Here is a 26,047-nt window from a genome sequence, read left to right as displayed (position 1 = left end):
TTCTTGAACAAGTTCTACCGGGGTTACTTGACGATGTTCCAGCAAATGTGAGATGCAACATTTGGTTTCAACATGATGGGGTGCCTGCCCATTATGGAAGGTGTGTTTGTGACCATTTGAACAGGCGTTTTGGCCGTTGATGGATTGGTTGTGGTGGACCTATTGCCTGGCCCCCATGCTAACCTGATTTATCGAGCCTTGATTTCTTTTTGTGGTGGGCCCTCAAATCTATCGTGTATAAATCGCCTGTGGAGACGGAAATGGATCTCGTCTGTGCTGCTACTACTGTCAAAAAAACTCCAGGTGTGTTCGACCGTGTCTGCCAATCCATGCTGCGTCGGAGTCACGCATCTCACGCGTCGCGTCTCATGGTGGAACCTTCGAGCATCTGTTGTAACATCATGAAATGCATCCATCTCGTACTCCATTTAATGTTAATATTATGTCAAATAAATGTTTGCCACTAATTACTGTCTTGTATCATTTCTGCTTCTTGTGACTCTGCTACTACTTTCCCGTGATGTTTCCGGTTATGGGTTCCTATGCGATTCACATTCCTTTAAATGTTACCTACCTCCCGTAAACGTTTGTACCAATATTTTTGAGACACCCTGTAGAATTGATAATTTTATTTATACAACACAATAACCTCCTGATTCTCCATGACTGTGATGGAGATGGGAAGTAGGAAAAATCAAAAACTATTTTTTTAACTCTCATTTGCATTTTTTGTATTAATTTAAAAACACACACACACACACACACACACACAAACACACACACACACACACGTATAGGATGATCCAAAACAGTTTCAAAAATTCATACAAATGAAATTGTGGTTTTTATTGTTATTGGGACATACACAAGGATACTTAAAGCGATAAGTATTATTCAAATAAAAATTAGAATAAAAAATTATGCCTTATTTAATTATTCATTTATTCAAGTTTTTGTTATTTATGAGAGAAGAAATTATTATTATTATTACTTGCCATATAGCACAAGGAAGCCTGAGGCTTATGCTGCACCAGCTAAAAAAAAAAATGGAATCACAAAGAAAGAGAAGAATGATGATATCCAGCTCAGGACTCTGAGTGTGCCAAGCCCATACTCACCAGATGTGAGCCCTTGGAGTTATTATACATTATTTATCATTCTTATTCAAACTTCTTTGAATAATTAACATTTACACATCATAAATATGCCAATTGTTATTTATAATTGGCATATTTATAACCTCCCGCCCAGCTTCCTATATTCAATGGGACACTTTAGTCTAGCCAACCACAGGTTTGTCAAATATTTTACCTTTCAGGATTGTATACCTGGTTGATTGAGGGATTACCGTACTCTATGAAAGTATTTTTATTTGCTCCACCATTTTGAAATAAATAGCCTCCACTCAAAATATAATTAATTATAGACCCTTTTATAATGATAGTTTTATAGTTCATTCCAAAGTAAATTTACAGTTTTTGGGATCTAGTGTGTTCTGATGAAAGTATTTTTATTTTTTATTTCTGTCAGCTGTCTTGAAAGAAGATGGTTATCATACAAATGATACGCTTTGCTCATGTGGGAAACTTTTGTTTACAGGATGGCTTAAGCCAAATTTTCTAATAAATGTAGAAAGATAAGGTCATTCTCATAAATGTATATTGATTTCATTCTGCTATCCTGAAATTATAAGATGGCATGAAGTAAGCTGTTAGCACCACCTATGAATTTAACTCTTTATGATCCAATATAATAGCTTAATTTAATTTATTAAATTAAGCTACGATTAAAATTTGATCAAAATTTGATTAAGAGCACTCTTTATGATCTTAATCAAATTTTGCAGTTCATCTGAATGGGTATTGTTAGGCTAATGTTAGTAACAGTTTCTTTTTTGATTTTTCATCTTGAAACAAGATTTAAGAAGCTTCCATTATTTAACTGTTTTCATTATTCAGTAGGCTCCATTAGTTATCTTTGGAACTTTTTATTTGATAAGCAAGATAAACAAAGGAAAAACACAGGTGAAAAACAGCATTATTAAAAAAAAATTGTATGGGATTAAATTTGAAACACACATCCACATAAATGTATATTGATTTCATTCTGCTATCCTGAAATTATAAGATGGCAGGAAGTAAGCTGTTAGCACCACCTATGAATTTAACTCTTTATGATCCAATATAATAGCTTAATTTAATTTATTAAATTAAGCTACGATTAAAATTTGATTAAGATCACTCTTTATGATCTTAATCAAATTTTGCAGTTCATCTGAATGGGTATTGTTAGGCTAATGTTAGTAACAGTTTCTTTTTTGATTTTTCATCTTGAAACAAGATTTAAGAAGCTTCCATTATTTAACTGTTTTCATTATTCACTAGGCTCCATTAGTTATCTTTGGAACTTTTTATTTGATAAGCAAGATAAACAAAGGAAAAACACAGGTGAAAAACAGCATTATTAAAAAAAATGTATGGGATTAAATTTGAAACACACATCCTTAATATTTTCTAGGAAGCCTTTAAGCTCTCTCATGGCTATTTAATATCAATACAACATTAAAATACTGGTATAAGCTATGCTCTGATAATAACTCCCACTGCATTGCTGTATTCATTTAAAGCGTTGCCTCTCCCCCCCTCATGTTATTGATTGTGTTATGAATATTTTTTTGTAACAGTGGCCATATGTGGATACTTGTTTTTGGCATCCCATGAGTGTGCCAAAAAAAAAAAAAAATAATAATAAATAAATAATATAAGGGCAGGCAGAGTACATGTAAATACACTGTCTTCTCTTGAATTCACCATTCACTATTTTTGGGACAAGAATCAGTAGAAGATGGTGACTTCATAATTTTATTCTTTATCTTTTTTGGTAATTTGCACCTGCAAATTACCAAATCACTGTCTACTTCCAGTGTACAATCTAAGAGAAATTTAAGCTAAAACATATATGGAAATTCTTCAGAGGAGTTAGTAAGCAGTAATATTGTAAGTAAATTACTGCATACTAATTTGTTTACAAAATACAAAAGTAATTTTTGTATTTTGTAAATAAACATGGAATGATAAAGGTTTTTAATGGCTATAATTCCCCAATTAAAAATAATCAGTGATAAAGATTGAAAGTGAATATCATACTGGAGGAATATTAATATTCACACTGATGTAATTCTAAAAGATATTTTAATTTTTAGTTGCAATATATGTATATATATATATATATATATATATATATATATTTGATAATTAAAATAAATCTGATATTTAAAATAAAAATAAAAACATCAGCCAGTAGTACGGCAAAAAAGTAGAGCGAAACACAACGTAAAATAATATAAAATAAACAAACAGGGAAGGGAAAGAAAGGGTAATAAGACAAAAAAGTAGTCGTTAATCCCCTGTATAATTTAGTCATTAAACCCAATTAATAAAAACGATGTAATTTTAAATAATGCCAATTATAATTAATTTAGCGGTTCCTCCCCAGAAGGTACCAGTTCCAAAAGACGTGAAATATCACCAAATGGGGGGTTAAAGAAACTACAAAAAATTAAAATATCAAAATGATAGACTGACCATCATGCCCCATATCGACAGAGGACCACGAGGCCAATAATGGTCATGGAATCGCTGCATTTCAATCGTCATACAAATCATCGCAAAGGCGGAAATATCGAAGAACCAAACCACCCTACCATTCTCCGATAGATCAACCAATGCAGAGGATTTGCATGGCGGTGGTCCTTATGCAGCGAGAAATAATCTATAGAACAGACAGCACTCTAGATCAGTACTGGCTGATGTTTTTATTTTTATTTTAAATATCAGATTTATTTTAATTATCAAATATAATTAGGCTTCATGTGGAGGATTTGCATTTGTTGCCTCTAATGATAGCTTTTTATTTATTTTATTTTATTTTTATTACATTTGCTTAACTTTTATATTACATCATATATATATCTATATATTGCAACAGTGGCATCCCATGAGTGTGCCAAAAAAAAAAAAATAAATAATAATAATAATAAATAAATAAAATACAATATATATATATATTGATAATTTTTATAAATGACATGAATATATATTAGAAAAGACATGGAATACTTAAATCAAAATGAATTTTGGTATCTCATATTTTAATGGGGCTTTCTTTTTGAATTATATAGAGATATGGAAAGAAAAGATTCCTTATTTTTGCCATTATTGTATTAAAATTTAAAATTAATGAGGCATTTAATTTTCAGGTCTCTCTTTTATATCATTACTAATTTATTTTCTCATTCTGTAAAGATGAGAGTTGCAGATTTGCTAGGGGTAGCTGGCACGGATGTTCCTATACGGGAAATCACGAAATTAACTGCTGCATATAAGGTATTTAATTTAGCTTTTGAATTTTTATTTTGATTTACATGATAATAGCCAATTTATACTCATCTGTTATACTCATAACAGATCAGTTTTAAATAATACAATTAGTCATTTTTTAATATTTATGGAATTTCTATTTTAGTGCTTTTCAAAATTCTTAATGGTTTTATTCCTTTTGGAGATGTCATAATCTTGCTTCTTGTATATAATAATTATATTATTATTTTTATTTTAAGAGAAATATCACACACTTGATCATAGTGTTTTTAAAAAATTGCTAATAGGGAGAAAACATTTTTTGGAAAACCTTCAGTCAACTACTGACACATTACAGCCTGCTGATTTCAGTATAAAAATAATTGTAATTGATTTTTATTTTTAATTGTGGCTATCTAAAAATTTTTGTTTTCACATTCTCATCTCCTGCAATGTTACATCAATACTTCTTAACAACAAACTATTAGTGAGGATTATATTTGTAACATTTACTACTATAACCATGACCATAATATTTTATGGTCATGGTGAAAGGATTTGATGTTAGCAAAGTTGATAATGTAAACCATTAACACTTTTGCTATCTGCAAAGAGTGCAAATTGAATAAATAATCTTTACACCCTCTACTGATGTTTCACGCTATTTGCATTTAGTTTTTTATCACAGTAACCTTACAGGAATTTGGAAAAATTGTGATTTGCTTTTGTTTGAATTAGAGAAAAGTGGCATTAGAGGTAATCTACTATGGTGGTCTGAGTGCCAAGTTTTCTCTGTGGAATGTCTAGGCTAGCTTTAAGTAAAATATAGTTCTACACTTAGTATTAATAGTGGAAAATGATGCAAGAAAGCATGTTTAACAGCATCATCCAAAAAAAAAAAAAAAAAAAAAAATCTCATTTCACCTATCCATAGCTCTTAGTTACCTTAACACAGCCCATGTATTCCCTTGTTTCAAGACAACCCACAGCAGGCCTTGAAATTTTTTTTTTTTTTTTTTATGAAAACCCCAAGCACGAAAGGTATCAAAACCTATAGTACTTAGTACCGTGCATGGGTTGAAGGAGAAGTATGGGGGGGGGGGGTGCCGGAAACTTTGCTCTAGAGACTAAACATGGGTTTCACCACTTCAAAGCCTCCAATACGCAAAGTGGTGGTATTGCACCGGTTGATGAGCGTCATCTTGGTACCTTGCTTTTTGTGCTCTTTAATGTTCCAATAGAAACAATGCAAGAACCACTTCCAGTTCTACCTGCAGTAAGCACTTCCTAATTCATTTCACAAATATATGTGGTCTCAATTCTAATCTCAACGATGCCCATTTCCACTTGCAGTCTGCCAAACCCCATGTACTTTTTCTGACAGAATCTCAGTTATCGGTTGATTCAACTACTGCTCATCTCAGATGCCCAAATTATTCGCTGTATGATTCCTTTCACTTCAAAGGTGGTACTTGTGCATATGTCCATTCTGATATTCCCTGTCAGAGACTTGGCAATTTGGAATCTCCTCTCTTTGATCTTCTCTCGCTTAAAATCTCTCTCTACCTCATTGTGTCAAATTCATCTGTTGTCTCTACCGTGCTTAGAGCTTGGAGCACTTTGACTTCCTCTCTTTGCAACTTGACTTTCTCCAGTCCAACTTTCCTAACAGTGAGGTAATTTTCCTTGATGATTTTAATGTTCACAACTCCAGCTGGCTTCCGTTTTCTAGCCACACTGACCCAGCTGGTTGAGATGCTGGGCTTTTGCAATTACTAATGACTTTGCACAGATTGTTCATTTACCTACAAGAATACCGGACAATCCTAATCATACAGCCATCACGCTTGATCTTTTTCACACGGTCAAAGTGAGAGGTCCTTTAGGCACTTCAGATCACAACTTCAGAATTAGAAACAAATCAATTACGATATGCAACATTCTTCTTTTGAACAGCCTTAGCTCATTTGATAAAGGTTTAGATAAAGGACGAGATTTTAAAGTGGAATTTGGGATAAAGGATTCCATTCCTGAAAGAATAATTTCACTGACAAGATCTGAGCAAACATTGACATCAGAAGTTTTGAAACAGTAATCCGACCAAGGAAAAGAAGAAAACAAATCTCGCAGGTCATCCCATTTTGCATTCTTGTAATGCCAAACAACACGAGGTTGGGAATAGCAATGAGATAAAGACTCCATTGGAGAAGACACAATCACCTAGTTGTGATATGAGGTGGCTAAAGGACCAATCACTTCAACCATGAGTTTGTGAGAAAAAGATCAAGCATGTCAGCTGTATGATAAGAATTGTCCGATATTCTTGTAGGTAAATGAACAATCTGTGCAAGGTCATTTGTAATTGCAAAAGCCTCAGCATCTCGACCAGCTCGGTCGGTGTGACTAAAAAACAGAAGCCAGATGGAGTTGTGAACATTAAAATCACCAAGGAAAATTACCTCACTGTTAGGAAAGTTGGACTGGAGAAAGTCAAGTTGCAAAGAGAGGAAGTCAAAGAACTCCAAGTGATTAGTGGAGTTCTGAGCATGGTAGAGACAACAGATGAATTTGACACAATGAGGTAGAGAGATTTTAAGCCAGAGAAGATCAAAGAGAGGAGATTCCAAATTGCCAAGTCTCTGACAGGGAATATCAGAATAGCCGACCGGGCTAGCCGAGTGGGTAAAGTACCTGCCTAGCAACCCAAAGGTCGTGGGTTCGATTCCCGTCTCGGGCTTGGATCAAAGTACTGCAAAAACCTTGGGAGGTGCAATATGGCCACAGAAGCCGATGCGCCAACAACTACCAAATCAAAAAAAAAAAAAAAAAAAAAAAAAAAAAGAATATCAGAATGGACATATGCACAAGTACCACCTTTGAGGTGAAAGGAATCATACAGCAAATAATTTGGGCATCTGAGATGAGCAGTAGTTGAATCAACCGATAACTGAGATTCTGTCAGAAAAAGTACATGGGGTTTGGCAGACTGCAAGTGGAAATGGGCATCGTTGAGATTAGAATTGAGACCACGTATATTTGTGAAATGAATTAGGAAGTGCTTACTGTAGGTAGAACTGGAAGTGGTTCTTGCATTGTAAGCTTATCTTGCATAGCAAATAAGCTTACTCTATTAGTTTGACAATTCATGGTGTATTCAATAGTAAGAAAAAGTAGGTGGGACCTGCTGTATGAAGTAATGAAATTTTTGGATATGGCGTACACGTGGTAAGAATATACCCACATCCTTGACATAACATGGCCTCGACAATGCTCCCCGCATACACACTACTCGGACTCCCTCCAGTCACTATCAAGCAGAGTAGAGGTATCAAGATTATACACTAACTGATCCTGAAGCCTCCTAGAGTTACCAGTAGGTTTGGTCTGGTGTACTAACTATCAGCCGGCCTGCGAACACCGTTTTAGAGCTGTACCCTCTAAATGTAAGGAATATTGGATCTCGCCACGATATTCATCATAACCTCAAAAGTCATCAATCGGTACACTTATGCAGTACACTTATAGACACAACCAGGTTACTAGATAATACATCAAGGAAATACCAGTTGTTTAAAGAAGGTGTATTATATTACAAGTCATCATCATCATCATCATCATCAGCCATTTTCAATCCACTGCAGGATGAAGGCCTCTCCAGCAACTTTCCAGTTCCTTCTGTTTTGAGCACTGGCCATCCATTTACTATCCATTCAGAAACTCATGAATTTCATCTATCCATCTCCGCCTTTGTCTTCCAGGTTTTCTTCTAACTCCTCTTGGGTACCATTCTGTTATTTCTTAGTCCATCTGTTATCATGTCTTCGAGCTATGTGTCCTGCCCAAGACCATTTTAGTTCTTTAGTTTTGATAAGAATGTCCTTTACTTGAGTTTGCTGCCTAATCCATGTGTTTCTCTTCTTATCTAACAATATAATTCGTTCCATTCTTCGCTGTGTAGTTCTTACCTTCTCTTCCATTCTTTTTGTGAGTGCCCAAGTTTCACTTCCATAAGTCATGGTGGGGAGTATACATTGATTCATTATTTTACGTTTCAGACAAACTGGGATGTTGCTCTTCAGTATGTGACTATATTTCCTGAATGCTATCCATCCAAAATTTATTCTTCCCTTGACTTCCAGCCATTTATCATTATTACAGCTAATAACTTGTCCCAGATAAGTATATGACTCAACCTTTTCAATTACTGCTCCTTCAATCATTATTTCCCTTTCCGTGGCATACTTGTTCATCATTACTTTTGTTTTAGCCATATTCATCTTTAGTCCAAAATCCTTACTAACTGTGCATAACTGATTAAGATTTTCCTCTAATTCTTTGGGATCGTGGCTTATGACCACAATGTCATCTGCAAATCGTAAATGGTTTAAGTACTCTCCGTTCACATTGACTCCTTTCTGCGACCAGTCTAATCTTCTGAAAGCTTCCTCAAGGGCAGCAGTAAACAGCTTCGGAGATATTGTGTCTCCTTGTCGAACTCCTTTCTCGATTTTAAATTTGCTACTGTCTTTGTCTAGTCTAATAAAGGATGTAGCACTCTCATGTATTTTCTTCAAAATCATAATATATGGAGTATCTGTGCCTTGTCTTTCCAGTGCCCGAAACATTGCCTTATGCTGTATGGAGTCAAATGCCTTTTCATAATCCACAAATGCCAGGCATAATGGTGTTTTATATTCATTTGCTTTCTCCATTAGGTGTGATATTACGTGAAGGTGATCCATAGTTGAGAATCCTGTCCTAAAGCCAGCTTGCTCTTTCGGTTGATTCTCATCAAGTATTCTTTCTAATCTGTTAATAATGACCCTTGTGAACAACTTGTAGATATGGGATAACAAGCTAATTGGTCTATAATTTCCAATTTCTGATTTATCTCCTTTCTTATGCAGCAAAACTATGATTGCATTATTCTACTGCATAGGTATCGCACCTTTTCTAATGCACTTTGTGAAGAGCCTTGCCAGTTTTTGTGTTATGTCTCTTCCTCCCAATTTTAACAACTCTACAGTAACTTCATCTTCCCCCGGGGCTTTCCGATTCTTCATTTTCTTCAATGCATGTTCTACCTCATCAGGAAGAATATCAGGTATGTCGTATGTGTTGCTACTTTGCAATCCATCTTCCCCACTGCTGGTATCATTCCCTCGCTCCTTGTATAATTCTCTATAGTAGTCTATGTATATTACAAGTAATATACATTGTAATATATCTATATATATTACAAGTATGCAGTCCCTACTAGAGGTTCCAACCCACAAATTGTAGTAGAACCACACCATAATAACAAACTAGACAATCCCTCATCGATAAGAAGGAAAGGGCTGCCTATCTGATTGGCATAGTGGTGTCCAACACTGGAAACTTCCGAAAACCTATGAGCAAAAGATGAGGACGTACACAGGCCTAAGACACAGGAGGGCGATCAGACCGGAGTTCAAGCCCGTGACCACAAAATATGGAGGATGCAGAAAGGTCAGGGAATGACTACCGCATATCCCCGGAGCAATATGGCCTTAGTTGCTAATGCTGCTAATAACCAATTAACAAACAAACAAACAAACACAGGAGGTCAAAGAAATGTGGCATATGGAACAAGTAACAACTATCCCGATCACCGTGTCAACTGGTATAGTGTTAAAAAGACCCTACACAAGAGCCTAGCATCAATAGGTCTCCTTGAGAATACCAAGGAACTCCAGAAAGTCACAATCCTGAACACCTGTGGGATAGTGAGAGAGTTCCTCAACCAACAGTAATAACAGCTGGACATAACAACCGTCTTGTGCACTTGATACTAGTACCTGGAAAAAATCTCATAAAGAAAATGTTTTTTTTTTAATATAATGGTAGTAGTAATAGTAGTATTAAAAATGGGAGGATTAGCCTAGTGATTATGATGTCAGCCCACCAATCTGTGGATCCCAGTTCGAATCCTGCCTCATTGAAAAGAACAATCAAGAAAGTCACTTCATTGGACCTACTTCCCCTATCAACCAGGCTATGAGGAAGGTAGGCAAACTGCACACCCTGCTTACTCTCACCCACCCACCCAGATGGAAGAAACAAAGACAGAAAAATGGGCAAAGAAGGCATTCTATGGTAGGCACTATAATGATCTCCCTTCTGACTATATAGATAAGAAGGCTTCCAACTCATGGCTCACCAACAGAATGCTCTTCCCTAAAACAGAAGCATTCGTGCTTGCCCTCCAAGCCAAGTTAATCAACAGCAGGTAATACAGAAAATACATCACCAAGGACCCCAGGGTTACACACTACCCATGTCAATAATGTCCCCTGCCCCAAATACATTCCAGTATATCACTCTGGGATATAGGGTGATCACCCTCATTGCACTCATAGCATGTCAAGATTGCAACATTGCAAGCTAACAAACAAATATTGGTTGAGCAATGAAAGTATACCATATTACAAGTAAGAACCTCAGGCTATACTAGAGATCCCTACATACAAACTATCCTGGGACCATGCCATAAAAATGGACAAGATGATCTCACACAACAGACCAGACATAAACCTTACAGACAATCAGGAAAAGATTACCTGTCTGATCGACATAGTGGTGACCAACACCAGCAATCTCCAGAAAACCTACAAGGAAAAGATCAGGAAGTGCACAGACCTTAGACAGGAAGTCAGAAAAATTTGGTATATGAAGCAAGTAATGACCATCCCGATCACCATGTCAGGAGTGGCATGGTGCCAAAGAGCCTACAAAGAATCTAGCAGCAAAGACCTGGCAGGGAGCACTTGTAAGGAACTCCAGTAAGTCACAATCCTAAACACCTGTAGGGTAGCTAGAGAGTTTCTTGATAAATAATAGTAATTGGATATAACAACCACCCCATGTATCCGGTATAATCACCATTGACTATATGGTGAAATATGTGATCAGTTAATTGATGGCCTTGAATGATGTGCAAGTGATCATAGCAGTTTACTCAATTAAAGAGAGAAACCAATGTTAATGAGACAGATGACATCGAAGAAGTCATTAAAAAAGGTCGTTCTGTTGTAGTGCTACTTCATCACTTGTGAACCCTGTTCCTCGCCCATTTTCAGATATCCATCTCCAAGCTTATAATGAAGCATTCTCTCTTTTCCAGGTTACTCAAGCCAGATATAATGTACCTTTATTGCATCTATATGTACAGGTATTTAGCTTAGTTTGTAAATTTGAAGTTTTATTGGATGTGTTTTCCTTATAAATAAACTGTACCAGAATATTTATCATTAATATTTATTCCACTATTTCATTTACCAAATTATTACAGCACAAATAAACTGTAATACTATTTATAGTCTTCATTTTTTCCACTCATTGTGAATATTCATAAGGGTTTCTGCAGAAATATTAATGTTTACATTAACAGTTCTGCAGAAAATGTTTACATTGTTTATGTTACAATGAAAATATTTACATTGTAAATGTTACAATGTTTAATGTTTACATTGACATTTAGTTAGACACCTGAGCAGGATCATCAACAGTTCAACCATCAGTATCCAGTGGACCAATCTGGTTATGGGATACTGCAACAGACTCTGCTAAGGTGTTACGGTAATATATGGTACTTGTTCTGTACTACCATTCTGAAATCCAAAAGGAAAAAAAAAAAATTCCTCATTAGCATTAGTAGAGGCATATGATTCAAGAAAGCAAGCTTATGCAGCTTCACCCAAAAAAAAAATCCACTCCCATTTCACCCCTCCGTTCGTTTGAAATACCTGTCTAGCTGAGCCTTAAATTTATTTAGGCTATCAACTTCCACAACAAAGGATGGAAGTCTGTTCCACCAACAAACTACCCACTGGCTAAAGGCAAATTTCCGCACATCTATCCTACATCTTGTCTTTCCTCAATTTGAATTTATGCCCTCTCAGGTGATTATTCTGAGCAAGAGGAAGAATCCCATTAGCATTGAATATGCTCAAACCATTCAAGGCTTTATACACCTCTATCAGATCACCTCGCTGGTGCCTAGTCTCCAGACACTGTAATTTGCAAAACTTAAGCCTTTCTTCATAAGAGTAACCCTTTGTTCCATTCACTAATCGTGTTGCCCTTCTCTGTATTCGTTCCAGCAGCTCTACATCCTTCTTAAAATGAGGCCTCCAGACCTTACAGTACTCAAGGTGTGGTCTGACCATTGCCTTATACAAGGGAATAATCACCTCCTTATCCCTGCTAGAAACATTTCTGTATATCATTGACAAGACACCAAAAGCTACTCTTGCAGCTCTTCTGCACTGCTCAGAAAACTTCATATCTGCCTGCACAATTACCCCCAGGTCCTTTTCATTCTCTACCACTGTCAGTGTAGTACAACAGAGTTGATATGTTACTCTGGGGTTACTGTTTCCCCTATGTAGTACTTTACATTTATCAATGTTAAACTTCATTTGCCAGCTCTCAGCCCATCTGCTCAACCTTTCCAGATCCTATTGCAGCAGCATACTGTCAGCAGTGTCCTTACCAACCTTGCCAACCTTTGTATCATCTGCAAACTTGGACATTAAGCTGGATATACCATCATCAATATCATTTATAAAAACAAAAAACAACAATGGACCTAACACTGAACCCTGAGAAACTAAACTAATAACATAAGTCCACGATGAGCAGTGTCCATTGATTACCACTCTCTGTCTTCTCCCCCTTAACCATCCATTTATCCATAGCAGCAATTTGCCTCCAATGCCACACTGCTCCAATTTGTGCAGCAGTCTTCTATGTGCAACAGTATCGAAAGCCTTTCTAAGATCCAAATATATAATATCAAAGTTATTCCCTGCATCCAGTTCTTTTGTGACTTCATCATAGTATCCAATCAAATTGGTCAAGCAAGACTTTCCCTTAACAAAACCATGCTATGTCCAAGCTATAATTGAAGTCTTGTCTAGATGATCCTGCAATGCTTCTTTAACCAGTTCCTCCATTAATTTTCCTAGAACAGAAGTTCCAGGAAAATTAATGGAGGCACTGGTTAAAGAACTCACAGGTCTATAATTGCTTGTGTCAGTCTTTGATCCTCCTTTGTGAATAGTAGTCACATTTGCACATCTCCAGTCAATGGGTCCAAAGAAGCTCTCATAATTATGGCTAAGGGTTTGCTTACTTCCTTTGCTGCCTTCTTTAATATAACTGGATAGATCCCATCCACCCCGGGTGCCTTTTTTATGTTTATCCTTGACAATTTCTCCTCCACTTTCCTCTCAGTTATTACAAAATCATCTATCTCACTGCCAGAGTTTACTTCACATCTTACATACACTTCCTGAATAACTCCTTATGTGTGAATGTAGATGCAAAATACTCATTTAGTTAGACACCTGAGCAGGATCATCACCAGTTCAACCATCAGTATCCAGTGGACCAATCTGATTCATCCCTTTCCTTCTATAGTTTACGTAGGTAAAGAACTCTTTTCTGTTTTTCTTTGCATCCTTTGCGAAGGATTTCTCATAATCTGCCTTTGCCTGCCTAATCTCCTTTGTAACTTGGTTACAGACCAACTTATATCTATCATAGGCTTCCATGTCACCCGTTAATTTATATGTATCCCATGCATTTTTCTTCTCTGTCATATGTCTCATTAGTTCATCTGACATCCATTTAGGCCTAAACCTTGAACAATATTTCTTAGTTGGTATGTAAAGCCTAGTAGCTTCCAAGATAAATTCTTTGAATGCTTCCCATTTTGAATTTGCTGTTGGTAACATCATCAGTTGGTCCCACCGTATAGAATTTAAATACTGTCTCAGACCATCGTAGTCACCTTTACAAACGCAAAAACCCTTCCCTTTACCCCTGATGGTAGTTACCTCTGAGTAAATCCCACTTCAGCGCACTGTGATCACTGCCACCTAGTGGTTCCATTATCTGCAGATGCTTAATGCATGAAGAATCACTACTGATAATCAGATCAAGAGTATTACTCCCTCTAGTTGCCTCCCGAACATGCTGATGTAGAAAACAATCATCCAGTAAATCCACAAAAGCCTTGCTAGTGTGTGAGTACCAACCCACAAATCCAGTCAATATCTGGGAAATTAAAATTCCCCATTATAAGACCCTCTGATTTACTGGCCCAATCTATTTCCCTGTACAGTTTCTTATTATACTCATCAGAGTCATTAGGCCTGTAGTGCACTCCTACTCTCAATTGTTATCTCCCCATGCTTATGTCACACCAAACTGACTCAACACTACACAGTCCGGCGATGTCGACTGGCTTCACTTCCTTGGATTATATGCATTTCTTAACTAATAGCATAACCCCTCCTCCCTTCCTATCCTGTCTATGCTTTCTGTACACATTGTACTCCCCAAATTCCAGTTCTGCATTCCTTATATCTGTGTGACACCAAGTCTCTGATATCTGAACAATTATCTGCCTTTGATGTTTTGAGCAATACCTCAAATTCATCAAATTTATTTACCAAACTCCTAGCTTTGGTGTACACACAAGTATACATGCACCTGTTCCTATTCTTAGCTACCCTAACACAACCCATGTGTTTACTTGTACTGCAATGACTCCCAGCATTCTCTGAAATACCCTGCATCTTGTTTTCCCAGGCTGCTGCTCAATCCAATAGAAGCAGTGCAAGAATCACTTTCACCTCTGCCAGTGGCTACTGTTAATCTATTAGTCCTTGTTATCCCCCCAAGCTAGGAGTTTTCCGACCCACCTAACACTGCCTTGGTAGCATCAGCAAATATTTTTGCACCCTTTCTATTTAAGTGTATCCCATCCCTGTAGAAGCAGTCTCTCCTGTTAACAATTTAAACACATCTTGTCCCAATGGTTTTGAATAAGTAATGATGGACCTCTGCAAATGTCTTTATTTTTAACATTTTTCTCTACATGGGATGGATAAATCAAAATCATCTATAACCAATATAAGTGTAAGATATCAAAGAATGATGATAATAATTTCAAGATTATTTTCAATAAACATGAAAGAATTTCTAGTTATTTTCACTAAAATTTTTGAACCAAGTTTATTACTATGATCAATTCAAGAAAATGTTGCTCCTGTGATGATATACAGATGCCAAAGGTAGTTTAAAAAAGGTATTGTTAATGTATTTAGAAATGAACTTAACAATTCACAACATTAATGTTCATGCTGTTTTTATTTTTAAATTCATTTTGCTTCTTACAAAATGTTATGAAAAAATAGTTTCAATTACAGAAGAAAATATGTGCGATGTATTTTGTAAAAAGTGAAATGAGCACATTTTATTTTGTTGGCTCAGCAATAGATTTGTGCAGCATGACTACTACAGTAGCAACACTATTATTGCTAGTTTGAAAAATATTAACATAAGATATTTTGACAGTATGTAATTATAAGGGTCCTTCCCCCCCAATTTATTAACTAATAAAATACAAAGAAAAACTCATAATTTTGAATATTTTTGTATTTTACCATAAGTTGTATATTTAAGGATAAGTTTTTCTTTTGTCTTTAAATCTGATATTTGTAAATTTTCTAGTTGGGTGTCAATGGCTATTCATTTGTTATTACAAACAATGGTTATGTTCTTTATCACCCAGATCTCCGACCCATGGTAAGTTTAGAGAATTTTCCTTCTATATCACAATTGTTTCATATCATGCATCAAATGATATTTGATATGTGATTATATTAACAAAAAAGACATTTTTACAGTCATCTAGGATTTTTTTAACCTGTATGTTTTTATATGTGGGTTTGCATGTATAAATATATTTTTCACATGTGAGAGCTGCTGATTTTGCACACACATACACGCGTATATATACATACATATATACAGGATAGTCCATAGGTAAGGAAAGTACTTTGGATAACTTCTGATATAAATATGTATAAGTTATTTTGAAAATAGTTTATAATTTTTTTTATTGTTTCAGAATAATTTTAACATAGGAAAATTATCATGAGCCTTTCCCTGAGTCACAGAGAGGATTCAAATTGTAAAGTGGCATGCAGAATTTGCGTGCCAGTTCAAGAAGCTTTTTGGATATAAACTACCCATCCTAAAGATCATAAAACAAATGTTGAAAAAGTTTAATGATTTGGGAACAGTGTGCAATATACTGAAACTTTTTAGACATCTGCTAATTTGTAACTTGTAAGAGAGAATATATTGATAGAAGTTTCAAAAAAAGAAAATGAAGTTTGGATTCTTAAAGTACCTATAACAAGTTTAAATGGAATCATCAAGGAACTTGAATACAAGGTTTATCTTGCATTCAAGATAAACCTTGATAAGATAAATGCACCTGTTCTGGAATCATCATAGTTGTGTTTATTACTTTCTTAACCCCTCCCCCCCCCATTTATTCCTTAACAATGATTTAAATGTTCCATAGCTTGACAACTTGGACTGAAATTTGTGCAGGAGGTATTCTTGGACCATTTTTTTTTTTTTTTTGTAAATAGGGACCTATGACAGGAGAAAGCTCCTGACTCAGCTAAAAGAAAAATTCTTTGCTTTTTTATGCAGGATGGAGCACAAGTTCACTATGCAAAAATAGTCTGTGAATTCTTAGGCAGAAAGTTCTGCAGATGATAGTTCATATGAGGTTCCACCACCAGATTTAACACACTGTGATTAATTTTTCTGGTGATTCCTAAAGGATATTTAATAATGGGTACAGGTCTCTCTCTCTCTCTCTGCTGGCTCTTAGGCAGTCAGTAGTTAGAGAATTTGAGAACAGTTCTGAGGGATTGTCTTGCTCTGTGTGTGTGGGCGTGGGCACACACACCCAAAAGGCTATAATTTTGTAAAATTGAGCATATGTTGTGAATTTTTTTTTTTTTTTTTTGTTGAATGCCATTTGTATTGTTGATCCCCTCTACATGGGCACCTGTATGTGGTGAGGAGACCTCCCAGTGAAGCTGTTGGTCTTCCACATTAGCATCAGTGGGATCCAGTGCCCACAGCCTGGTTTCCAGGCTAACATAAATGGAATTTGGCATGTTTGCTGTGCACTGTGGAAATTTGGAAAGGGGGATCCTGCTGGTTGAGGGGGTCCAGCTTCAGCATGGTACTTTGACCCCTGCTTCGACAAGATGGGTGGTTCTGGATAGCCTGGTTAGGATTAATCAACTGGTGGGTTCACCTGCAAGGGTCAACGATGAGGGTAGGGGCATTGAAATGCCATGCCTTACCCTCAAGGTCCAATGGTATAGGATTCAGGCTGGTGGCAGTGCTGGTATAATATCTGGGTAGCCTGGAATTTTCATCTGGTATTGACATCTAACAGAAAGATCTTGATGATCTCGTAATGCAGTTACCTCCCCTTTTCCTTACTTCTTTGGATATTAACATTAGTAGAGGCATGTAATGCAAGAAAGCAAGCTTACGCAGTATCAGCCAAAAAAAAAAAAAAAACTACCATTTCACCCCTCCATTCGTTCCAAACGCCTGTCCAACTCAGCCTTAAATTTATTTAGGCTATCAACTTCCACTAATCAATTACCCACTGGCTAAAGGCAAATTTCTGCACATCTGTCTACAACTGTCTTTCCTCAGTTTGAATCTATGCCCCCCTCAGGTTCTTAATCTGAGCAAAAGGAAGAATCCCATCAGCATTCAGCTTGCTCAACCCATTCAAGGACTTACACTCTTCAATCAGATCACCTCTCATGTGTGTGTGGCACCTCCATAACCAGGTGGGAAGGAGCAACAGTGTGTAACACACGCTTCTTGATTAGACCAGGGTTCGAGCCCGTCGCCAACAAATATGGAGTATGCGAAAAGGTCAGGGAATGACCACCGCATATCCCGGAGCAATATGGCCTTAGTTGCTAATGCTCCTAAAAACCAAATAACAAACAACAACAACCTCTCATGTGTCTACTCTCCAGGCACAACAATTTGCAGAACTTAAGCCTCTCTTGGTAAGAGCAACCCTTTGTTCCCCTTACCAATCGCACTGCCCTTCTTTATAACTGAATGTTATTAGTGGAGTTCCCAGGCCGACCGGGCTAGCCAGGTGGGTAAAGTGCCTGCCTGGCAACCCAAAGGTTGCGGGTTCAAATCCCGCTTCGGGCTTGGATCAGAGTACTGCAAAAACCTTGGGAGGTGCATTATGGCCACAAAAGCCGATGCGCCAACAACTACCAAAAAAAAAAAAAAAAGTGGAGTTCCCCTGCACTGAACCCTGGGGAACTCCACTAATAACATTCATCCATGGAGAGCAGTATCCATTGATGACTACTCTCTGTCGTCTCACACTCAACCATCCTTTTATCCATTTTAGCAACTTACCCTTAATGCCATACCGCTCCAATTTGTACAGCAGTCTTCCATGTCAACAGTATCAAAAGCTTTGACTTCTTGCCTGTCTATACAGATGGCTTGAAGTCAGAAACATATGTGAGGTCTACTGCTGTTTTTTTTTTACTGTAGTCTGTCTGAGCAGATTCCCTCTGAATGCAGCACGTACACTGCAGAACTGCATGCTATAGAGTTAGCATTGGACCACATAACAACACGCCAATATCATCATGTTATTATATATACCAATACGAAATTTTTATAAATCTTCAAGTACCGTGTTAATAGACTAGAAAAGAATAGCGAAAGCTTAAAAAGCGGTACTCACCTTGAAATTAATCTGCGATGGTTTACTTAGGTAGCGTGGTTAATGTTTAAGTTGAATTGTTAAATTGAAAAATTAAAAGGGAGGGAAGTAGGTAAAACTGAGTTAAATAGTAAACTCAGTAGTTAACTGAGTTAAATAGGCGCAAGGAAATAGAAGTGTACACATCCAATCCTTGGTTGTCATCGAAATAAAAGAAAAGAAAAGAATAGTTAAAAACTGTAAGTGAATCTGGTGAAGCCAATAGTCTTTACGAGGACTTTCGTTAGTTAAAGAACGTCTTCAGTTGGCAATGTGTGGGGAGAGAACGCGCATGGTATTTTAAGAATAAAAAATTATACTCTCGTGATGCCTTTTTTGACATGTGGGAACTTTAATATCGAGAGGTTCCAAATTGGGGAAAGATTGAAGGGGAGTTTAGAATTTAGAATTTTGAGGTTAGAGTGGTGCTTGTACCATTCAATAACTAGGGCTTCATATTGAAGTATTCTGTAGCTGGATTTTAGTTTAATGATGGAAATGGCAGAGTCGATGAGCGGGTTGTGGTTGTGAGTCTGGGCATGAGTTGTAAGTTCTGTGACAGATTGGTTAGACATGAGACTATGGAAATGGTAGTAGGCACGGGTGTTGGATGTTTTTGATGAGCCAAATTTAGTAGTGGTACTTCCGATATAACATGTGTTGCAGTTTTGTTGACAATTAATGAGGTATATAATATTATTAAGGTCGTTTGTAGGATATTTGTATGTGTCTTTATAGGTGCTGAAGAAGGATCCTAATTTGTTGTAGGTGGAAAAAACAAGGGAGATATCAGTGTTGTTAAATAGGCATCGGAACTGTCCTGCTAGTTCATTGTGGTAAGGGAGGACTATGCGGATGTTTGTTTTATTTTTGTCTTTAGTTGGGGTGTTAGATTTAATTTTATTTTTAGCGTTAAGGATTGTATTTAAAATAAGTTGGTGGGGGTAACCTCTGGATATAAATTTGTCAGTAATATACTATATTTCATTGTGAAGGTCAGTGGGTAAGGAACTATACTTTAGTGCATTGTGAATTTGGTTATATAAAACTGCCTTTTTAGTGTTTAGAGGGTGATGAGAAGCAAAATGTAAGTATTTGCCGGTGTTTGTATTTTTCCTGAAAATTTTCGTATTTAATTTTGTGCCTGTTATATAGATAGTAAGATTTAGGAAATTTATCTGATTATTAAACTAAAATCCAGCTACAGAATACTTCAATATGAAGCCCTAGTTATTGAATGGTACAAGCACCACTCTAACCTCAAAATTCTAAATTCTAAACTCCCCTTCAATCTTTCCCCAATTTGGAACCTCTCGACATTAAAGTTCCCACATGTCAAAAAAGGCATCACGAGAGTATAATTTTTTATTCTTAAAATACCATGCACGTTCTCTCCCCACACATTGCCAACTGAAGACGTTCTTTAACTAACGAAAGTCCTCGTAAAGACTATTGGCTTCACCGGATTCACTTACAGTTTTTAACTATTCTTTTCTTTTCTTTTATTTCGATGACAACCAAGGATTGGATGTGTACACTTCTATTTCCTTGCACCTATTTAACTCAGTCAACTTTTACCTACTTCCCTCCCTTTTAATTTTTCAATTTAACAATTCAACTTAAACATTAACCACGCTACCTAAGTAAACCATCGCAGATTAATTTCAAGGTGAGTACCGCTTTTGAAGCTTTCGCTATTCTTTTCTATTCTATATATACCAATTTGTTGAGGGTCTGTCAGTGATGAGACACAACAATCATCCAATTCTGTACTGGATATAGCAGATAATTTGCTCTCTCAATGAAGGTGGATTTGACATCTGCTTCTTCTGGATCCCCAGCCACATCGGCATTATTGGAAATGAATTGACTGATAATGCAGCCAAATCAGCAGTCTCGACAAATAATCTTGGCCTGTCAGTCCCCTATACAGCCTACAGGCAAATAATCCATAACAAGATTTATTCTCAGTGCCAAGACAAGTCGCATGGACAGATAACAAACAAACTCTATCCGATTAAGCCTGTAATAAAACCACGGCAGTCTAGTCTGCACAGGGATCATAAAGAGGAAGTTGTTCTTACTCGGCTCCACATAAGACTATGTCCTATCCAACCATACATTCTTCTGACACATTGTTTTCTGCTGATCGTTGATGATGCTTCTGTTTGTGTGAAGTCCCGAGTGCCAAGCGATTTTTCATATGTAGTTATCTTTCTAAGTGATTTAGTTCTGTTTTCTTTTTCCAGTGTTTTTCTCATCCCCAGTTCTTTGTAAGTGGTTCTGTACTTAACAGATCTTGAGTAAGAACCCAGAAAGGAAAATCACCTTTCTTTTCCTAGTATATTTTTTAATTTTTACACAAAAAAAAACTAAATTCTCCAGCCACTTGGTCTAGGTGACACTGCTCCTGCCTCCCCGTGGCAGGGCCGGAAACCTTGGAGGAAAAGCTCTTGCTCCCAGGGCTAAAAGAAGCAACAGTGGACTGCAATTCATGTCCACCACTACAGTCAACGGGCTGTCAACATACTGAGACTCGCAGAATGGAAAATGATCTCAGTCTTCTGAAAAGAATGAAAAAGACTCTAACAAATCAGAATCACCAGCTTTTCTGATAATGCATTCATTATCAACTCAGTTGGTAAGCAAACTCTCTCCCTTTGTCATCCAGAGATGTCTAGAGAATGCAGCAGGCACACCAAAAATGGTGAAAAGGCTCCAGTCAGGAGATCTTTTAATTGAGACCATGCAAGCACAGCATTCTAAATGTTCTCTATAAGCAGAATCCCAATAAAGTCACACCACTTAACACACTGAACTCCTCAAAAGGAGTGATAAGTGAGTGGAATATTTTGACCATCACCAATGAGGAAATAGTCATGGAATTACTAGAACAGAAAATAATTCAAGCAAGACGAATTATGATGCGGAAGGACGATAAGTTTGTCACAACATGTAATATTATATTGACCTTTAGTACACCAACTTTGCCGACCTCAGTTATAGCAGGCTACCTGCACTGCTGTATCCAACCATACATTCCAAACCCTTTAAGATGTTTCAAGTGCCAAAAATTTGGTCACTCCCAGACAACATGCAGAGGCAAAACTACTTGTCCTAATTGTGGGTCAAAAAGTCTTTCACAAACAGAGTGTACTGCAAAGACTCCAGAATGTCCGAATTGCAAGAGCAACCATCCGGCATATTCAAAATCATGCAACCTCTGGAAAATGGAAAAAAGAATACAAAAGTATAAGATCAAGAATAAGGTCACATATCAAGAAGCAAGAAAGCAAATAAAGCCAACAATCCCAATATGTGCGTATGCTTCTGCTATGCTAAAGTGCCAAGCTGTTTCAACACAAACTGAGGTATCAATTCCACTCAATACATCCATTGCAGAATGGGCACAATTTGTACTATCAACACTTCAACCTACCACGAAACCTGTTCTAGTTGATGAAAAAAGTAATATCCCTATCACAGTTCCGCCTAAAATTTCATCATGTGATAAAATGTCTGATAAGTCACAAAGGTAACAAGCCACTGAATTGCAAAAGCTAAACTCAAATAAATGGACTCTGAAGATATAACTGCACACTGAGACAGTCCTTGAACTTCAAATAAAGCCAACAATTCCAATATGTGCGTATGCTTCTGCTATGCTAAAGTGCCAAGCTGTTTCAACACAAACTGAAGTATCAATTCCACCCAATACATCCATTGCAGAATGGGCACAATTTGTACAATCAACACTTCAACCTACCACCAAACCTGTTCTAGTTGATGAAAAAAGTAATACCCCTATCACAGTTCCGCCTAAAATTTCATCATGTGATAAAATGTCTGATAAGTCACAAAGGTAACAAGCCACTGAATTGCAAAAGCTAAACTCAAATAAATGGACTCTGAAGATATAACTGCACACTGAGACAGTCCTTGAACTTCATGCAGAAGATGATATGAAGACTGGATTTTCACCTGGTCAAACTGATGATGTAGAAGAGAGTACAGATTCCGGACGTCCCAATTTTCGTAGAAAAGATAAAATGAAATATGACTGTCAAAAGCAAACCACTCACAAGAAACAGACAGACTCACCTTCTCTCCTCAAACCCAGATAATGCAGCACATTGTACAATGGAATTGTAGAAGTTTATGCAGGAATACCGATGACATCTGTGATTTAATCTCCCAATATAATCCTTTAGCGTTTGCTTACAAGAGACTAATCTAACTCCAAAAGTAACTCATCAATCAAAAATTATACCATTTACAGAAAAGATAGAAACTCTTCATCACTGCACTTGGAGGCGTCACAATTTTATTTGAATATAAATTACCTTCTAGGAACATTCTGGTTTAGACCCACTTAGAAGCTGTTGCAGTACGTGTATCAGTTGGACAAATTCTAACTCTACTATCACCGTACCTTCCATATCAATATGTGCACGTTCAAAGAACTAGAAGACCTAATAAAACAAATACCACCACTTTTTTGTATCCTGGGTGACTTCAATGTGCATCATCCACTGTGGGGGATCAGCCCACATGGACAATAGAGGATAGAGACATTACTAGACCAACTGAATATAACATTACTGTACTTCCCACTGGACCTATATTGCAATTGATTTAACAATCTGTTCCCCCATATTGTATCCCAGTATAGAATGGATAGTTTTTAATGATTCACTTCCCAATTGTATATAGAATCCAAACACTACAAACCCCATGCCCTGATGATCGGGTTAAGTGAAATTTCTCGAAAGCTGATTGGGAAAAGTATTCAACCTGTCTTTCTTTTGATAGCAAATTGATTAAACTACAAACTGCTGATGATGTCATAGAACATATACTGACCAGGAAAATACTGACCACAGCCTCCAAAGCAATACCTCAAGCATCCACATGTAAACATAAAAACCTCAAACACTGGTGGAACAAAGCTTGTACCAATGCCATAAAGGAAAAAAATAAAGCCTGGAACCTGTTGCAAAAGTTTCCAACTACCAACAGCCTAATTCAATATAAAAGGCTTAAGTCAAAAGCTAGACAAATTATAAGAAAATCCAAAAAGGAATCATGGATACAGTTTGTCCCCACTATTATAAAGAACACTAACATTCAACTCATTTGGAAAAAGATTCTGCAATTAAATGGCAAATATCTACCTTCTCCCATCTTAACCAAAATTGGACAGGAAATATCTTCTTCTGAAGAAATAGCTAACACCCTTGCAGAGACTTTCTACCAAACATCTGCCACTTCAGCATATGGCAACTTTTTTCTTCAAATCAAAACTTCTGCTGAAAGGTGCAAGATAAAATTCCATACTACTCAATATCTTGCCTATAATCAACCATTTAACCTATTTGAACTGCAAACAGCAATAAATATATCGCCCAACAGTGCAGCTGTACCTGATGGAATATTTTATGTAATGCTAAAATATATAAACAGTATGGGCTTGAATTTACTATTAATGTTCTATAACCAGATTTTTCCTGAAGGTACATATCCATCTTCCTGGTTTAATGGTGAAAGCCTGAGACTAACTCCTTTATTTTAGCCTTTCCTAATCTAGGAAAAAATCACTCACTTCCAGAAAATTACCGAAGTATCTCTCTAACCAGCTGCCTAAGTAAAATCCTAAAAGAATACACAGATGGCTTACCTGGATTCTTGAAACTAAAGTAAAGCACTGATGAACAGCAGTCAGTTTGGATTCTGACAAAATAGATCCACTTTGGATTTAATGGTGAAAGCCTGAGACTAACATCCATAATTCTTATGTCAAAAATGAACATCTTGTAATGGTAAGTCTCAATGTAGAAAAGGCTTTCAACACTACCTAGAGGTATGGCATGTTGCGATAACTTTATTCCATAGGATTGTGAGGGTACTTTCCAGAATTCATTAGAAATTTTCTTCAACACAGAACTTTTCAGGTCTGCTATCAATTTGTACTTTCTCAGTCCTACACTCAAGAAGAAGGTGTCCCACAAGGATCAGTACTTAACTCTACTCTTTTTTCACTTATACCGAACACTGTAACACAGAACATCCCCAGTACTGTAGAACTATATATGTATGCTGATGATCTTACTATACCTTGCCATTCACAAAGTGTTCATACCTTTGAAAGACAGCTGCAGATTTCCATAAGTAAGTTGGAGACATGGGCATTGCAGAATGGATATCATTTATGAGAACAAAAAACAATTGCAGTTCACTTCTGCAAAAAAGCGTAAGCTACACCCAGAACCAGAACTCAGATTTGATCCCTCTCACCGGTAATCTTCATTTCCTACATTTAATATTGATATTAATTTTAACATTAATATATTTTGATCCATTTCTGCTATGACATGGAGTGCTGATAAACACATTCTATTACATTTGTATTGTGCTCTTATCAGGCCTTATTTAGATTATGATGCTGTTGTATACTCAGCTAGGAAAAGTGCATTAATCAGACTTGATACCATCTAACACAGTGCCCTTTGTACCGCTCTGGGTGTGTTTAGAACATCCCCTGTCCAGAATCTGTATGTAGAGGCACACGAACCTTCACTTCACCTTAGAAGGAAAATGTTGCTTCTAAATTATGCAGCTAAAATACAAAGCCTTCCAGTTCATCCTGGTCGATCATTGCTTTCCAACCCTGAATGGACAACATTCTATAACAGTAAACCGACTGAAAATAGACCTGCTGGCATTAGAATAAAAGATTTGCTTCACATCTGGAATATTGATTTTGATAACATACTTCAAGAGACTGATGTTCCTGATCCATCCTGGTCTGTTAATCTCCCCCACTGCGATACCCACTTTCAGCAGTGGGGGTAAGAAATCCCTGGCAGATAAAAATATCAAACAACTACATAAGGAACATGCCCTCTACAGATGGCTCAAAAACAGGTTCTGCCATTGGTGCTGCGGCTGTCTATCCTTCTTTTACAGTCTCCATATCGCTACTAGTTGAATATAACAGTTATACTGCAGAGATATATGCAATCAA

General features: G+C 36.8%; 1 protein-coding gene across 6 annotated transcripts in view; it reads left to right on the top strand.

The window, feature by feature from the left end:
- Positions 1-26,047, top strand: part of LOC150091205 (voltage-dependent calcium channel subunit alpha-2/delta-3-like) — a 1,918,419-nt gene that overhangs the window by 1,049,711 nt on the left and 842,661 nt on the right. For all 6 annotated transcript variants that reach the window (XM_090374703.1, XM_090374689.1, XM_090374699.1 and 3 more), the window contains 2 exons: positions 4,305-4,385; positions 15,903-15,977. In XM_090374703.1, the coding sequence (XP_090230829.1) occupies positions 4,305-4,385; positions 15,903-15,977 (156 nt within the window). The remainder of the gene's footprint in view (positions 1-4,304; positions 4,386-15,902; positions 15,978-26,047) is intronic.

The sequence above is a fragment of the Mastigoproctus giganteus genome, chromosome 1, assembly GCF_048544385.1.
Source record: "Mastigoproctus giganteus isolate SK-2022 chromosome 1, ASM4854438v1, whole genome shotgun sequence".
In the NCBI taxonomy this organism is placed as follows: domain Eukaryota; kingdom Metazoa; phylum Arthropoda; class Arachnida; order Uropygi; family Thelyphonidae; genus Mastigoproctus; species Mastigoproctus giganteus.
The sequence above is the reverse complement of the archived record's forward strand: the minus strand, read 5'-3'. Positions and strand labels throughout refer to the sequence as shown.